At 47.5% G+C, this 18,953-nt stretch overlaps 1 protein-coding gene across 2 annotated transcripts in view; it reads left to right on the forward strand.

The window, feature by feature from the left end:
• Positions 1–18,953, forward strand: part of LOC126522353 (uncharacterized) — a 50,778-nt gene that overhangs the window by 16,500 nt on the left and 15,325 nt on the right. For both annotated transcript variants that reach the window (XM_050171087.3, XM_050171089.3), the window contains 3 exons: positions 13,942–14,311; positions 16,223–16,375; positions 16,620–17,956. In XM_050171087.3, coding sequence (XP_050027044.1) covers positions 13,942–14,311; positions 16,223–16,375; positions 16,620–17,956 — 1,860 coding nt within the window. The remainder of the gene's footprint in view (positions 1–13,941; positions 14,312–16,222; positions 16,376–16,619; positions 17,957–18,953) is intronic.

Here is an 18,953-nt window from a genome sequence, read left to right on the forward strand (position 1 = left end):
TGTTCTTGCTCTAATCCAACAAATGATGCTTGCTGCCTGTCATTTGGTGTTGGCTGACAGTATTTAGCCAGAGTCTCCATACTCAGTACCAAAACTCGGCAAGCAAAGAAATTTTTTTCTTGTACGCCGTCTGTAGCAGGAGTGGTGATACTGTGTCTATTGCACCGAAAGCAGAAAGGTGGCCGAAACTGCACTGTGCTGCGCCAGAACAGCCTCGGTTTTGACAGGCATTGGCAAAAATCGCTGGTGCAATGCAGGGCGCCATGTTGTTTCTCTCACAGCGCATGAAAATGCAAGCGAACATGCTCGCCCATTTGAGCCCCATTTTTGCATGCTCCAGACTGCTTCAGTAAGCTATATGTGTGCTACACACTGCTCCAAAATCAGGATTTGTGTGCTCTTGTCTGCTCCGGAATTCAATCTCATCTCCTACAAAAATTGCTACAATATGGCTTTGGACATTCCCACCCCTGCTGTAGGCAACACTCGTCTATAGTTTGGCGTTGCGCTGCTAAGCATGAGGTTGCGGGATCAAATCCAGGCCGTGGCGGCCACATTCCAGGGAGGAGGGGGGGGGATGCAAAAGTGCCTGTGTACCCTGCATTGAGTGCATTAAGAAACGCCGGGTGGTCGAAATTAATCTGGAGTCCCTCACTAAGACATGCCTCGTAATGAAATCATGGTTTTGGCACGTAAAACCCCAGAATTTTTACTCATTCATAAAAAGTTAACGTTTAAGTCCATGACGGGGGCACTCGTGTGCTTTTGCAGAGTAGTCTGTACAGCTGGTTGGGCAGAGAAAGGTGACATTGTTACTTTTGTGCATGAGAAGTGGCACCGCATCTACAGTAAACGTCCGATTTTTCGGACATTGACTCCCCAGGGACAGCAAAAACACCCGTAAAATCGGGAAGTCCGAAGAAATGAATGCATGCCTTTTACTGACCCCCCCCCTCCCGAGGACTCAAAATTCCACAGGGACGACTGAGATAGCTCTAAAGGCCTGCCAGCACACTTATTAGGGGTATCAGTGCTCGTACTGTGATAGGAGACGGCAGGTACACATGTGCGTAATTCAGGAATACATGCTGTGTTCTGTGACAGTTACCCCTTCCCACTCATCGTATGCGTCACCGCAATACTTCGCATATGCTTCACCGTGTACCATTGCCTCATTCAGGTGAAGCTGACTTTTGGGAACTGGCATTATGCAACGCACCATGCTTTATTGAGCTTCGAAGTCATTGGCAAGGATTGCAAAGGAAGAACCGACGCCATTGCTAACAGCGTTGAATTGTTGCAATGTATACCATGGCACCAAACAGCAAGATGCATGGTAGCGAATGCCAGAAGTAGCTAAGCCGAGCGTTGCCACGGTTGCCAGGAGCGGTGGTGTCACTTTCATTAATGCAGTTTCAGACCTGCGGTCATGACAAAAAGTATGAAAAATTGGACGGCAAAGCTTTTTTTTGTATCCGAAATTTCAGACGTTCTTATACACCGACTCTGTGGGTACGTGACGGTGCTGCAAAGGCATCTGAATTGTTGGGCATGTCTGAAAAATTAGGCGACCTGGAAAATCGGCTGCTGACTTTAGCATGGACATAATGAGTTATCATAACATGAAAATACCACAACAGAGCACTGGCATGAAAAAAAAATTCAGTGAAGGAAATGTAAAAACAGCAATTGAGTTTCAACAGACAAGACCAAGCTTGCAGTTAAGGGGGCCTGTGGGTATTAGAACGATAAGAAATGCCTGAAAAATCGATCTTGAGAAAAGCGCATTTTAGGAATGTCTGTGCCTTCAGGCGCCTGCCCTCATATTATTAACACTGATTTCAATCGGTAAATAGGAAAACATTGGCTTTCAATATGCTACGGGAGCCACGAAACGCCCTGCGCCAGGCAAAATTTGTTGAAACTTCCCGCTCAAGCAGTGGCCGCAGCCGCCAGCTTACCGTCGCCATCTTGGGCTTTTTTTGAAGCTGGTTTCTTTGCGCGCTTTTTGCGCTGCCTCAAAAAGCACTGCTTAAACAGAATGACCACTTTTCCAAAGGATGATTTCGGGCCCCTGATTAGCACTAGCACCCCGGGAGGTTTTGCGCCTCCCATTGAGTGGCACGACCAAAGCGGCCATTTTGTTTTAAGTGCGGAGCACTTTAGGGGCCCTGGATGTCGTCCGTCCAATGTCATTGGGCGTCACGCACCCAGGCCGATACCGAAACTAGTCAAGAGAGGGCGTCGCAGCACACAGGCTGACAACAAAGCTAGTCAAGAGAGGGTGCTACAGCCTCTTTGAATAGACCCTAGGAATAAAGAACCACTCTTTCCCGCCATGGACGCCGAACAGTTGGCATGAATCGAGCGACAGCGGGTGTTTGCTTGTGAAAGATAGCAACACTGGCGGGCCGGTTCGTCTGTGTGACAGCGTGAAGCAGAAGCCAAGCATCAGCGAAGAGAGGAAAATCCACAGCTTCGTCAGGCAGCACTCAAGGCTCAACAACAGCGAAGGAGAGTGAATCCTGCGGTTAAAGGTTGGGAAGCTCAAGCGAAACAGCAGAAATGGCAAGGTAACCCTAATTTGGTTAAAGGTCAAATGCAAGCTGCATGCAAACGTAGGCTAGTGAATCCTCAACTTAAGTTAGAGACACACAAGGGAAACCTCGGAGGAGAGCAGCTAACCCCCCCAGATGTGGCAAAGTGAAGTCGAGGTGAGACGACAGCAGTGGCAGCTACCTGAGACTGGCGCAGCAGACGCCCCATTCAAGCAGGACTTCTTATATCGAATCTTTGGCCATTGTTGTAAGGTGTGTGATAGGCTGTGCTTCAATAACCTGTTGACGAAGATCGGCAACATTCGCAACCCTGAATAAAGAGCCAATGCCCTCGGAGTGCTCGAACGAGAATTTCCCGCAACACCGAGAATAAAAACACTGAAAAACAAAATCAGAACATATAAACAGAAGATGAACACAAGGCACTCAACAATAACACTGGTGAATCACTGCTCTGCACTTCCGACAGCTGTCACGTTAAGTGGAACTGCATCCATTTTTTCATTTTTGTTTTGCGTGCACTGCTGTCTCCACTGTCGCCGTTGGTTTATGTTGATTGTCTTTGACTGCTTTTGCTTGCGTTCATGCGGCTGACGCTCGCCTAAAGACGTGTCACGCTTATGAAAAAAGAAACACAGCGTCAGTGGAACGAGGCTGAAGATAGCAGACGATGGTGCGCTGCCCAAACGGCCGGCAGAAGTGGAATGGCCAAAGCCACCTGTTGCGTCCAAAGCGGCACATTCTACCGATGCCGTTGATTCTACTGGGCCTATCTGCAGCATGTCTGATGTCATCGGATTGTCAGCCGGTGCATCCAGTGGCGTCCAAGACCGCATTGATACGGCATACTATTGTATATACCTGCATATTGGATGCACTTCATTTCCTAGTTATACCGAAGCAAAGTTGGGGGTGCATTTATTATGTGGGGTAAATTTCATGAAGACATTTTTGAAACAGCAAAATTGAAAAGCAAGATGGTAATGATTTGGAACATGCATAAGATAACTTTGCAGTAAAAATACATGTATACCCTTTGCGAACCGTAACTTCACTCCGCATTGGAACCGCCAGACCTGCCATTAATTTTGCTGGCCACTTCATCCATATCGTGGTTCCACCATAAATTAAAAAAAAACAATGCATCAGCCATGCAAAGTCTAGCCATGCACGGTGAAACTGAACGCATGTTATTAATAGCGATCTCTGATCATGCCCCAGCTTGACCTTGCAATCGCTTCCGGCCATCTGCCGTTATTGCAAGCTTCACGTTGAAGCGGACACCTGTTTTGACAGGCATGCTGTGTGCGTCTCTTTCCTTGACCGTCCTGCTCGTGGGCATGTCAACGTTTATCAGTGTCTGATCAGCGTTCGCATTTTGCGAGTAGATACCGTATTTACTCTCATAATGATCGCACTCGCGTAATGATCACACCCCTGAATTTTGTCGTCAAAATTCAATTTTTTTTAATTTCCTGTGTAATGATCGCACCCGAACTTGCCGCAGCAATGACGTGCCGCAGTGTGCCAAGTTTAGCTAATATTGATCGCGCTTACATCTGTCGAATGCTACGCGGATGACTCTTCAAGACAAACCAAGCGGTCTGCACGCACCAAAAATTCTCAAGTAGATGCCTCATTTCATTACTTTCATCACTTTCCGCACTTCCATGAATAAAAAAGAGCTGCAACCAAACTTTCCTTTATTATGTGTAGGCTTTATAATGGTTGTGGTCAACAACAACAAAAAAAGTGCCTTTCGATTCTTCTCATCTGCACTTTGCACTTGTGGGCACGCAACAAATCGTGAGCGGCAACGATAGTAGGCACGTTTACACTGAACGTTAAAAGTGTACCTTATACATACGCTGACGCTTGTACCACAGCTAACATATTTACGCACCCTTAGCGGAAACATGCCGTATTAGGATAGTAGTGAAGACAGATGCCGCAGTTTCCGCAGCATGCCGGCCGTGTGTTTCTGTCACTGGTAGCTAAGTGCGCCCATCTGTTTCTGTCCCCTCAAAGTGGACATGGCTACGTTATTGCCGCAAACTCGCCGATATTAACGATATTATTAATTACTGATAGGGAAAAAACTGTTTCAATGCACGTAATGTACTCACGAGAAGAAAAAAAATCGCGTTCGGCGCGTTTGGCTAGCTCCACCGGCCGCCATTTTTGTTTTGGTGTCCCGCAGCAAATGCGGGACGAAAAAAAATTTTTTTTCTTTTCGCGGGAAATTTAACCTGCGTAATGATCGCACCCCTGATTTTGCTTCAATTTTTCTGACAAAAAAGTGCGATCATTATGCGACTAAATACGGTAAACTATTTGTCCCACAGCAGGCATAGAACTCGACTTAAGGCCCCTCGCACACGTTGAAACCCAAGGCAGGGAGAAAAGTGAGCCACGGACACGTAAATTCAACACTACGTCCGATTGTGACCACTATGCCAATCAAGCGCCAGCCACCCCTTTTAGACTCCCATGCACAATTCTAAATCTTGGCAATTCCAGGAAAATCTCCGTACTAAGTTTTCTGTGCCCCGTCCAGTGCACTCATCATATACGCAGTGGTGCTACCGGTGTGCCAGTTGCGCCGAACTGTGCCGAGAGGTGAACCATGCTACATCTTGCTACACTTCAGCAGTATTTGACAAATCTCTACCCACTCTGCGCTAAAAGGGTTGCTCAGTCCTTCGAAAATGGAACTGTAGTCCTCAAGCGCTGTTTCTCACACCATCGAAACCGGCACGATGTGCAGGAACCTGAAGCCGTTCTAGCTTTGCGGTGGACCGAGTCAAGCCTCTCACAATTAAGTATGGATCGTACCACCTGCGATCGCGCTGGCACTGAGAGAGACGAAAGTTTCGGATTCTGTATGGTGTCTCACTCAATTTTTTCAAACATAATACACACAATGTCGGACAAGATAAATGTGAACAATTTACGCTATTCAATTTGTTGTCTATCTATTATTGTTGGCGAGGCGATTGCAGGTCTTTAAGAATGCTATACAGCCGCTACTGAGATCGTGGTCAACTCTGCATCAGGTCAGCAACTTCCACCGCTGGATACTGATGAAGTGCCGCTGGTTAGGGATAGCTGCATCTTACGGCCGCGACAAACATTCGGTAAGAGCGGATTTAGTGGCGGGCGGCAGGTTGTCGCGGCAAGGTGGCCTCCAATGTTTTCGGACCAGTAAACCTCTCTGGTGGTTGGGCACATGAGATCACGGGCTAGACTGGTGGCCGGAAGCCGAAATTGGGTCTGCGGGCGACAAGTCGGCAACTACCACGAACGCTTTTGCAAAGTTTGTTTTTGCACCTACTTGACAGAATGGCAAAAGCTCGCGTGTAGGCAGAAAGCTCCAAACTGAATTCTCGCATCACAGCCTAATCTGATGCAGTCGCACAGTCAAAGGTCAAGCGACGCACATCGAGCTACACAACGAGCGAGAGCACTGCACCTGCGGTGCACCGGCCATCGCGGTATTTCAGGTAGGCGGTGTAACAGTGAAGCACCGCACAGGGCAAAAGTGCGTGAATATTTCATACCGCTGGCATTGCAAAAAGCATTAAGATCATTTTTGGACTGCGTACGCTATCATACTGTCCCATAGTAGTAACAGTGAAGAAAGCAGCAAAACTGGGAATGACTAAACTAGCGTTTTATTGGGCGAAGCTATGTCCTCAAAAAGGCTACACTCGGAGAACAGTGATAGTGGCGAACACAGTGGGCGATAGTAAAAAAATCTGATCTGCCGGTTAAGCGCGTTGGCTTTTATGCATGAGTCATCGAAGGTTCCAGAGTAATCGATGGTGCCCGCGTGTCTTCCAGAAAGTTCTACACATTTTGCATCACACATGCAATCAGATTACACAAGCTTCGGTGACGGCAAAGCCTTCGATAACATTAGAGACAGTTCCGATATGTGCGGGCGCGTCCCGCGCTGAGCAATAACATTTGTTAGACGGTGAAAATCGCTCACCTGTAAATATGTGTTGGCGACTATTTCATCAAGTTTGTCACTCAGTATGCTAATTTCACATTCAGAAGAAAAAGTCTCGACGCAAAGACAAACCCATCTTGTGACCTAGGCCATTGTATAGTAGCCAGCCTGCAAGCCTGGCAGAGCTGATAGCAGATGCACTACTGCCCTCTCTCGGCTGACATTTCCCCACAATACGCTGCATCAATTGGGGATTTGAATGGGGGAGAGGTCTTTCTAGAATCACGCCTTTAGATGAACGCGAAGTTAGCCTACTGAGCATGAAATGTGATGACGAATATCTCGGAACGGAAGCATTCTTGAAGAATCAAACAAAATCAAGTTGACCTCGAATTGATAACCCAAGTTTTTAATATAAACCTATATACCAAATGTCGAAATAATAATAATAAAATGTATTAGCCGGCTCTACTCATTCGAAAAAGTTGTGTATACCAAAGCAGACGAACTACTTATGCACACAACTATTTTCGTAGATAGCATCAATTTTATAAAAATTACCTATGTTTGGAGGACTTATATGATCTGGCAATAACTGTGTTGCATCAATGCAAAAATGTGAAAAAAAAAATTGTCAGTTCCATTTAGAAAGGTAAAGAAGGAGAGTGTGCCTATTACATTAGGCTCAGCTGTATTATCAATGTCCCTTTTCTTTATACAGCGCTCTGTCTTAAAGGATACGTTTATAGCAGTGTGATCACAATTAAGGTTATCAAAATGCATCCAAAGTCTGCATGTAGCACTTCTTACTGCTTCTGTGCTTTTCTAAGCCACTGAAGTGGCTTTTTAAGTGCGTCTTAGGACACCACCAATTTGTCACAGGGCGTAGTAAAGACTTCAATGAAGGGGGAGGGGAAGGGCGGTCATTGTTTGGTTTGCATTGAGTTTATGTATCTGCGACACCTTACTGCCTTCACATGGCTTGCCCACTGTAAAAGCTGCATATAATTTAGAATCACTTTGATAAACCTGCTCCAAAAGTCCATTTTATTGCTCTGAAATGAATTATGGCTGTTCCAGAAGCTGCTCCAAGATGTCATAGACCAGTAGCATCGCTGTTGGAGCGATCTGGTTCAGAAATCTGGATGTTTCGTACGCTTTCACAGATCGATTCAGCAGTTTCCTCATCAAGTGGTCCTCATTCAGCTTGCTATATGGAAATGCTTGGGGAAATTTGATGTTTCAATTATGTCGGGGTGAAAGATTGCCCCACCTCGAGAAGCAAAGTGGCTCAGTGAGAGCAAGTTTAAAGTGTCATGTCCACAAATGTGGATGGTAATGTCTCTGGCCATGGATGCAAAGAGCTAACAGTAAAGGTACGTGGTTTGAATTCAAATACTGTTGCGACTGAACATCTATCTGCTCTGTTCCTAGCACTCCAAGGTACAGACTTGCCTTTGGGTCTTCAGTATCAGCGTAGTCTTCCATATATGCACCACGGATTGGCTGGAGCAGTGGGATTGGTTAAGACAGTTTCATAGCATTGAGAATTTGCAGCGGACTGGCCACTGATGATAGCAGTGCAGTGGTGTGGTGATTCATGACCTTGTGCTATACGGTTAGAAACTGTGGCACGGTTTGCCACACTTCCCACAACTGTGTGAGAGCTTTGTTGTTTAGCTTGCTAGTAAGCATATGGGAAGTTTCTAAAGCTGATTGCAATGTTACATCCTGTCCACTTGTCAATTCCTGTCCTCAGAAATACAGTGAAACCTCGTTAAACCATAGTTGGCCGGAGCTCAGAAAAAATATGTACTAAACAGTGGTACTGCTTAACCGAAATAGCACGAGATCGCCCACTTACCTGTCGGAAACGGAACTCGGAGAGAGTGCGATGAAAGGGGAAAAAAAACATGCAGTATTTGTTCACTTCGCGCTACAAAAGTGTTATTATCGTTTGATCCTGCAACGGCTTAGCAGCGACAACAGCAGCCTCAAACTTACTGAAGCTGCGAGCCAGCTTTTCAGCCGGCCCCCTCTTCTCGGCAAACACTCGCATGGAAGATTCCTTGTTGGCGTTACATATTCTCCGTGCACGTGCGCGGGAGCGCTGCAGAAGTCGCTGGGCACCTTTTTCATTGTGGGGTGCTATTCTCGTCGAGACTATTGCATTAATGAGGCTGACGTAATGCGTAGCTTCTGCCACTGTCGGGCCTGAATCGCCCGTGCTGCCGCTTTATGTGCCGTCCTCATCACCGTCGTTAGGCGACACTTCGGCAACAACAGAGGCAACGATGGCGAAAAGTCGAACTTCGTAGCCGGCATCTCTTTGCGGTTGCAGCAGCGCTGCCGAGCAACTTCTTCGCATTCCAAATGCCACACACACCGTAGTCAACAGTAGATCCCTGTCGCGTGCCAGCACTGACTTCTTCGTATCACATTCGACAGCTCAGACGATGTCTAATTTTTCTTCTATGCTGAGCATCCGGCATCTTTTTTATCCGAGCTTCGGCACGGCGCAGGCCCTTGCTAGCATGACGCTACAACACTTTCTGGCATGGCGCTGAAATGATGTTGATGTTGATGTGGCTTCGCGCGCAAAGGCACAGGGCACTTGGAGGCCCTTGTTCTGATCTCTAAGGCCTGTTGCTCTGCTGGGCCGCCCGATGGGGATGACGCACCGCCGTGATTGCAGGACGAAAAGTGGGAACACTATGCGTTAAACAATACATACACAATAAGCTGGCATGGTTTATGCGGATACAAAACACATTATACTCAATGGCCACGGAGTCTGAGATTTTACTTTACTACTTTTAAAACGAAACTACTGTTTAAAGGGACACTAAAGGTTATCAGAAAGTCAAGTTAAAGTGATAAAGCAATGCTCTAGAACGTCTAAGGTGTCAATATAATCGCGAACAGAGCTTTAGTAACCGAGAAATTGAGGTAAATGCACGACACGATTTGAGACCCCCCAGCGACATTCCGGTACTAGCCTGATGACGAAAGCACTCCTCATCATAATTTATGTCACTAGTACTCAACTACTCGTATTAAAAAGATCATTTCATTAGATTATAAGACGGAAGAAAATGCTACTTGTCTACTTCTATTCGATTCTAAGAAAAAAATAACATTTTGACGTTACCCTTGCGTAGTATGGGTGATTGAAAGGTTTCGTTATCGCTAGACTCTGCGCGCTCGACTTTGCGCCGCGCGCGCTTTAGAGTTTCAGTTGTTTCTTTATTGTGTCGTGCTGCGGTGGTCCTGCTGGCTCGCGAAACTCACATTTGGAACAAGCAGTGAGAATGCCACGTCCATGTGATGTCGTGGGATGCGCAAACGGTCCGCGGAACTTGGCCAAGGGCAGTTGCAGCGGCGAATCCAACGTTACTTATCACTGTGTGCCAACGAGTGAACCTCTCCATTCGAAGTGCTTAAGTGCCGTACCTCTGCCACAGCGCGCTGGCAAAGAGCCGAAAAATCACGTAGTGTGCTCGCTGCACTTTCGTCCAGAGGATTACGAGTTCAACGCCGACTTACTGAAGTCGTGTGAAGTGCATTTCAAAGCAGGCCATCGTCGTAGTAGTACGCAACGACGCCGGCAGTGCGAGCCCTCAACAGCAGGTCATGTTCATCAGTGCTTAAATCGCCGAAGTCGAGCCCAGCATCGCGAGCTAATGTGTCGTTGTCAGGGTCATCCATTGCAACGAGCGTCGAAGTTGGCGTCATAAAATAAAGAACCAGCTTATCGTCGTGCGCTTTCCCTTCCGCTAGCCACCATAGTTCCGCTTTCGCGCTGCTGTCGGCTCTGTCTTGGCTCTGTTTCTGGCCGCGCGTTTGCGTTTTGTGCAGAAAATCCGTAACCCCGTCTGCGGGAGCCGTTTTACTCACCGATGGTGCAACGTCACTATGAGACCATGACGTCAATACTCCTCGATCGGAGGGCGGGTGATTTGAACTGCGCTAGAGGTACGCGGACGCTTCAGAACGCATTTTCTCTTAAAATAAATCTCTTCGCACGAAACAAGCGTTTCGAGGTTTCTTGGATGGTATTTCAACAGTCCACGTTGACTTAATATTAACCTTTAGTGTCCCTTTAAGCGGGTACGGTTTAATGAGGTTTTACTGTAGCTAGCCTCTTATCGGAATATCACCTGCGTTAGGAACAACCTGTCAGTGTGCCTGCAATACCTGTAGTAACATAAGCATGCCTTGCTTTGGCCAATCAAAACATGTTAATGCCATGAAAGAATGAAGGCAAAGACAGGCTCAACGGTGCCTTGCAGTTGTTTAAAGCTACACTAAAGGCAAGTATTAAATCAAGTTAAAGTGGTGTATCAATGCTCGACGACACCTAAGACCTCAATATTATTGCGAACTAAGCTTTAGTAATTGAGAAATTGAGGTATATGCAGGACACAATTTGCAACTCACCAAAGACATCCGAGTGCTAGTGCCATGATGAAGGCACTCAACTCAACTCAACTTATGGTACTCAACTTATGGTAATAAAAAGATAATTGCATTGCATTATAAGATGGAAGAAAATGCTATTTGTCCAGTTCTATTTGATGTTTAGAAAAATCCACTCGTTGACCATATCCTTGACAATGATGCAAGCGGTTCAAGTGTTTCGTTATTGCGCAGTGCTGCGCTGGTTTTGCTGGCTCGCGAAGCTCCCACAAAATGCCATTAGCAGAGATTTCCACGTCTCTGTGATGTTGCGGGACGCCCAAACGGTCCACGCCACTTGAGCAAAAGCAACTGCAGCAGCAAATCCAGTGCTCTATCTTGGCTCAGTTTCACCATGGCCACACATTTGCGTTTGCCTGTCTGTAGGGTGCTGTTTGACACACAGACAGCTGTAAAGGGCAGAGGGAGCTTGTGCAGCGTCACCGCACCCCCGCTCGAGGGCAGGCAATTTGAATTGCACTAATGGTATCCGCACCCTTTAGACGTGATTTTTTCTTCAATGAAGTCTTTTCATGGCACAAAACGAGTGCTGTGAGGTTTCTCGAATGATATTTTAGCAGTCCACGTTGACTTATGTTTACCTTTAGTGCCCCATTAAAGGCTGGAAAACCAAGGTTTCTGTGCTTCCGGGGCCGTATTCTGAAATGTCCGCCTTCCGCAATAGTTTCGCTGCCGCGATAGTCACGTTCAATGAATCAAGCGGCTGCTTACCCATGACGTCGGCATGCACTAGCAACACGCACTCTCGAACGCTTCACATTGCATGAGAGAGCGCACCGTGCGAGTGTAGAGTGGTTCGGTTATGTTGTTTTCGATTGTAGTGGCCACAGTACAGGTTCTGTACGTTGACTACGGTTGGCTACGGCCGCTTTAGGTAAAATAAATTGAAAAAGGTAGTGTGAAATGTTTTATTTTAAATGAATCAACAAATATCGCTGCAAAACAATGTGTGTAAGATGCCACCAAAAGTACTACTATAAACTGCCACTTCTCCTCTCTACTACACTCCACCACCAACCGAATGTCAAAAGACGGGTTCGTCTATTCAATAGTACATGTCAAGAGCACCCATCGACACCTTAACGTTAAAATGACGTAGGCTGGAACTACTAGATGGCTCTGTTTATTTTCTGGTTTTGCTAAAACTGCCAATCCGCGTGTGCCGTTGACAGAGGCGTGGCCAAGGCGATAGTTTCACAGAAGGGGGATGTTTCAGAATACGGGCCCTGTTGGGAGGAGCAACATCGGCGATTTGCAGCTTTATACCTGAAGCGACGGGCAGCAACGTAGCAGTGCCAGTGCTCGATCTAAAACCATTCCTGTGTATGAAGTTGAAAGAATACTGGCAACAAGACTGGGATAAAGAAACGCAGAATGAACTGTGCTTGGTAAACCCCCAAATAGGTAACTGGGTCAGTGGAAAGAAAGCAAGGCAAATGGATGTGGCATCCATCTAACTGAGAATAGGGCACACATTTGGAACGCATTCTTACCTTCTCACAGGTAATGAACCCCCCACCTGCAGCAGTTGTGGGGGAAATGCTCACTGTAGTACATGTCCTAATAGAAATTAAGCACTTAGAAACTCGCAGAAAAAGATAATTTCCCAAAATTTACTCCACTACATCCTGCGTTATTCCTTGGAAGAGAACCACTCTTTAAACAAGCACAGTGATTGCATTCCTCAGTGATGTTGGCACTCTGCATATTATATCTACACAGGGCTACTAAGTAATATGACATGCTTGCAGCCCTCTCTTTTACATGGAAGGGAGGGATTGCTATGGTCTAACAATTGTTGCTGGTCTCACTGCACCTGCTTCAGCAGGTGTGTGACTATTGGGGAGGCCAAGAGATATCCTCCAGCCTTGCATAAATAGACAGCAACTCAGACTATCGCATGATCATTCACAGGCACTCTTCTCATCTTGTTTTCCTCTGAACACTGTCAACTCTTAAACATTTAACGCCTCACTGTGTACAGGCTCACACTTTTATTGCATAGATTTTAGGAATATTGTGGTAATTTTGGGCCCATATACAGCCATGCTACGTACACCATCTTAGATAGCACCATCTCACAGCATAACATTGTTGAGGCGCCCTTTGGCCACGATTGGCCCTTGTGCCATTAAAACGCCACACATCGTCATAAAGTTGTTGCCAGCCTCTTCGCTGGGTGTCCCTAGCGCATTGCTTGATGCCCTGCCACACCTCGCAAGAACATTCAGATTTGTGGGCAGGGTGCTTTGTCGCCATTTGTTTGCACATCTGCAACTACAAGTCAATGAATAGGCACAGTCCTTTGTTTAATACAGTTTTGCTCAAGGGGCGAAGCAGTGTCAGCGATAGCAAGCGAGACCTGTGCTGCTGCATAGCGTAAACAGTACCCATAACACGCCAGACCACATAAGTATGTCTGGCACAATGGGGAGTACACAGGTGTCAAAAACTGTCTTTTAGAGCTCTGGCAGCATTGTGCCGCAAATGCCCATACTCATGTTCAAAGGTGAGCTGACACGCAAAAGTGGTGTGAGCCACTGCGGCACCAACGAAAGGTTGCGCTGGTAGATCACCTTCGAGAAAGTGCCAGGGCAGCTGTCACCCGTTCATGCCGGCTGAGTTTGACCACCAGACGCTTCCAAGCAACACCATCTTCACTACCATTATGGGAGTCCAGGCTGCCCCCATGTTTTTTATGGAGTATTGCAACAAATATTCATCCTCAAGAGAACAATTCGTAAATATCCTGATTGCAACAAATATTCATCCTCAAGAGAACAATTCGTTTAATAAAGCAAACCTTTCTATGTCCACTTTCCTGATAATATTAGGTGTACATAAAATGGCAAAGTATCGCCTCTTCGCAGATTTGCATGATGATGAGTGATGGTTCTGTGATTTGGGGGATGGAGCAGGGGTTTTCATGCTGTGGTGATGGACTTGCAGGAGGAAGAGGAAGAGGAAGTTGTGACACCCCGGCGGAGAGGCCGCAAGCCGGCAGCCGAGCTGCGCAAGGCACCGGCCGCCGAGGAGCGCCCCAAGCGCAGCGCCCGGAGCACACGGGGCAGCCGTGCCTCTGCAACAGCCGCCGCCGAGGAGGAGGAGGAAGAGGAGGAAGAGAAGGCGCCTGCCCCGAGCCGACGGAGGGGCGCCAAGCGGGGTGCCCAGCAGTCGGAGCCGCAGTCCAAACGGCGCAAGACCCAGAAGGGAGCAGACAAGAAAGAAGAGGAAGAGGAGGAGGAGGATGAGGGTGAACAGGATGAAGAGCCCATGGAGACTGCTGAAGAAGACAAGGCTGAAAAGGAGTCAACCTCTGGTGAGTCTGCACTGGTCTTTTAATCCTCCGTCAGCAATTTTTATTTCTTTCTTTTCTCTTTCTTTTGTTTTCAATTTTCGCCTGCTTTCAACCTCTGCCTGTTTTTCTTTATGTGTAAGTTCAGCAGACATGCTACGTAGATGAATTGGTTACCTGGTTCCTTGTAGCTTTCATTCAAGTCGGAATACATCAAGTTGATGAAACCTCAATATAAATCATTTCACTATAGCGAAGTATTCAACTTAACTTCTTTTCCATAGCATAGCATGGATTTAAGCCGCAATATAATGGAACTGCATTTATGCACGATTTCAAATAACGAATTTACACTAGCGCCGCGGAGGAATATCGAGATACTAAATGGAAACTTCCGCAGATGCATATGGTCAAATACAAGTGGCTGCTTGCGAACATTGTGTGGTGTGCAATGAAGAGCATCCACTTAAGCGGAGGAGCATCATGTTCCATAGGAAGTCCGAGTGCAAAAAGATCCTATCGTGCCCTGTGTACTGTGTGTAAAGAAAATCCATCAGTTCCTGTACTTATTTGCATAAAATGCCAAATTTCAATGGAACAATATTTTGATATAACAAAGCAAGTTTATGATTTCACCAACTTCGTTCTATCCAGCTATAACTTGTCTATCTCTGCCTGTCAATATGCAGACAGATCTGCTGCACTGATTCATCACGAATTGACCAAACAGTGAGACATGCTCCACCTGGTGTCATTAATTTAACGTACAATACAATATGTACAGTAGAACCTTGTTCATTCGTATAGGGAAAGAAAATGAGATGGAAACATATTAACCTGTAAAATTTATGATCTGATGGCACTAAAAAATTTGGTGGGCTCAACTGTAGCAGACGTCTACGCTGTGCGAAGTGTTGCGCAAATTATTGCAGCAAGAGGTGCCAACACATGCCAAACTGGTGAGGCCTGAATGACCTAAGACCCGTGTCGTCGTTTTTGCAGATTCGACAAGCTTACGTTTGCACTCTTTGAACTTTGCTTGCGTCAGCAGATACCCTGGGCAGAGAATTTCGGCGGGATGCCTGTACGAACCCACACGGCGAGAATTGCTGTGGCATGAAACGCATTTTGTGATTTTCCTTGTTTAAACACTGCGATGGGAAATTGAAATTAAGCTGGTGGGCAACACCGGGACACGATGTCACTAGAAGACATGCTTTGTCATTTTCCTGTTGTGTAGTGTTTAAAAACAGTGACAGGGAACCGTAACGAAATTGAGGTGGTGGGTGAGAGCCAGAATACGCTGCCGCCCAAGCGAAACATCGCAGCAATGAGTTTTGATTATCGCCTGTTAAATATATGCAGTAGGCTTCCAATGGCACCGTGCCACTCACTGTGAAAAGGGTAGGTGAGAATGCTTGCTACAATAAGGTTGGCAGTGATAGCTGTGAATGGCGATATGCGACAACGTGCGTGGAGATTTGCTGGTACTGGAAGAGGAGTCTAACTGCACAATAGCATTTTCACGTGAGATTGACACTTGAGTGCGGGAGGGACGCTGCTGTGGCAGGCCCCTACTGCGCTTGATCGTGAGTGCCTCGCGCCTTCTCTTCACATGGGATCCAGTGGCCAGAGCACGTATCGCACAGTTTGGCGGTGCACTGAACATTAGTGCTGAAAGACCAAAAGGAAGTGCAACTGTAGTGGACCATTTTTTTATGTTCTCAGTCGTAAACGTTGACTCCGGGAAATCGTGTGAAGTGGGATCGTGTCAACAAGGTTCTACTGTAATCGGAGCATGTGGGTCATTACATGTTTATTTGGAGTTTGGGAAATTGGAGTTGGCTCAGAGCTAAGGCTTTCTCCTATTGAATGTACACAGTTAAGCAGGCCTTGGTGTCGTCTGTCGTCAACCAATGTCAATGTGCTATGCAGAGGCAGCAAAGGAAGAAGACGGAGCTGCTGAGCCGATGGAGCAAGGCGAGGAGGCGGAGGACGCGGAAGAGGCGAAAAACAAGGAGGCCAAGCCACCTGCTGCCGTGGCACCCAAGTCCCAGGACGGCGCAAAGCCGGTGGAAAAAGAAAAGGGTGAGCCCGGTAGAGTGTGTTGTGGGGCAGCATGGTGCATGAGTTTAAGCCCAGAAATGTGGCATGAACTGGCCACGACGACAACTCATGTGCTGTTTCTATGATCATTTCCCGTATTTGTGAGTTTTCTTTTTTTGGTTTTAAGGCAAAGAGCGCACAGTTGATGTAGCAGAGGTTTACAAAAATAGGGAACTAAATCTAACAATCAGTTCACACGCCTTTTTGTCGTATTTCACATTTGCAGAAGCTGCATCCAGCAGTCCTGAAAAGAAGAGCTCTGAGAAAGCCGCCACTGACGCGCGTAGCCCCGAAAAGGTAGCATCTGAAAAGCCATCTCCCGAGAAACAAAGTCCAGAAAAGGAAGTCTTGGAAAAGCCAAGCGTTGAAAAGGCAAGTCCAGAAAAGGTCGTCTCTGTAAAGCAAAGTCCTGTAAAGCCAAGTCCTGTAAAGCCGACTCCTGAAAAGCCAAGTCCCGAAAAGCAGAGCACTGAAAAGCCGACTCAGCCAAGTCTGGGAAAGCCAGCTGTAGAGAAGGCGAGTCCAGAGAAGGCAACCACTGAAAAGCCTCTGGCTGCAGCGCCGAGTCCCTTGAAGCCAACCACTGAAAAACCTGCAGCTACAGTGCCGAGTCCCGTAAAGCCAAGCGCTGAAAAGCCCGCGGCTGCAGTGCCGAGTCCCGCAAAGCCAAGCGTTGAAAAGCCGAGCACTGAAAGGCCGAGCCCTGAAAAACCAAGTTCTGAGAAGCCAGGTGCTGCAAAGCCTAGCACCGAGAGACCAAGTGCCGAGCGACCAAGTGCTGAGAAACCAAGCCCTGAGAAGGCAAGCGTCCAAAAGCCAACACCAGAAAAGCCTGGCCCTGAGAACCTAAGCGCCGTAAAGGCAGCGACCCCTGCTAAGCCGGATGCCGAGAAGTCGAGTCCCGTCAGGCCGGTTCCCGACAGGGCCCCCCTTCCAAAACCGAGTCCAGAGAAGCCGAGTTTCGAAAAGCCTAGCCCTGAAAAGCAGCCAAGTGTTGAAAACAAGCCGAGCACTACAAATTTGAGCAATGTTCATGCAGCAGGTCCCGAGAAGCTGGCCCCTGCAAGGCTGGCATCCAGCCCGGAGAAACCAAGTAGTGCGCCAGTGAGAAGTGTGGACGTAACTATGACGCCTGTGGAACCAGCGAAGCCAGCTGCGGTGGCCCCTTCGCCGTCCGTGACGGTTCCACCACCCCAAACTCCTCCTGCGCCAAAGCCAGCGCATCCTCTGCCCCCGGCTCCTGCACCGGCCGTCACAATGCCCACATTGGGACTAGCTGTGCCTAGAGAGAACGGGGATGTGGGATCGCAGCGTGGGGTGTTTTCGGTGTCTTGGCTGGACCTAATGGCGGAGCCGAATGTGGAGCGCGCCCTGCGTGCAGCGCAGGACGTGGACGTCCTAGCCCTGCAGGGAGTGGACGCGGTCCACTGGGGACCCTTGGTAGCCCAGCTGCCCGAGGGATGCGAGCTGCTGCGGGGCACTGGGCTGGCGCTCGTTATTCGGCGGTCGGCATTCCGAGTGCTTGGCCACAGCAGCCACACCTTGCAGAGCCTTGTCGCCAAGGTGAGCGGTGGCTGCTTGGCCATTTCTTTGCTCCTGTCCCCGTGTTTGCGCCGTGTTTGTTCAGCATTGATGTGGTGATTATTGCAGGGTTCGTACACCTTCTTGAAGTCCTTGACAGGGTTTGCACGGGTCCTTGAACCCTTTGAAAACCCTTGAATTTGAAAAGGTAGTTCTTAATGCCTTGAACGTCCTAGAATTTTCTGAAATCCTTGAAGATCCTTGTATTTCTTGAATTTTAATTCTTAATAACCTTCTAGCGATTGTGTTTGCAAAACTTTTAACCCTCCAGAATTTCCACTGCAATTTTCTTAAAGATATGGTGTAAGTATCTAAAAAGTAAGCACGTGCCTATCAGATGCTTGTGAACGTCTGGCCATGATGACACTGGCTTGTCCACCATTTCCTGTTTGCTTTCCAGTTGAGTAGAGAAGTGGCGGTTACTTTGTGTGCGGTTTGTGTGGTTGAATTGTGACATTTTGTGCGTGTTTAGCACTTGCGTGTGCGGTTGTATCGTCACATTTTGTGTGTGTGTAGCACTCATGTGGGCATGTGCAGTTGTATTGCAACATTTAGTGCACATGTAGTGCTTATGTGTATGGCGGTATTGTGACATTTTGTGCACGTGCAGCATAGTGTGTGCCAGTAAACGTGCATGCCAACAATGCCTGGAAGATGCAAATTTCAGCAGTCGTGGCTGAATGACAACTAGGAGAGTGGCTTGCGCCGGACATGTCAAATCTGCGCAAGGCAAAATGCAGAGCTTGCTGTAAGTGCTTGACATCACTGTCATGGGGGAGCTAGCACTAAAAAGCCACCTAAAAAGTTCAAAGCACAGAGCGCACATGCAAGCCGGCGGGAGTAGCTGCATGATAAGGAGCTTCCTGACAATCTTGGAATGTCAACCAAATGAATCTCAGCCAGCGCAGTTGTAGTCGTCAAACTTGATGGAAGCATGCAAGGAGCAAGAACTTGTGATGGACGCAGAAATTCTGTGGAC

Source organism: Dermacentor andersoni, chromosome 6 (genome assembly GCF_023375885.2).
Source record: "Dermacentor andersoni chromosome 6, qqDerAnde1_hic_scaffold, whole genome shotgun sequence".
Taxonomy (NCBI): Eukaryota; Metazoa; Arthropoda; class Arachnida; order Ixodida; family Ixodidae; genus Dermacentor; species Dermacentor andersoni.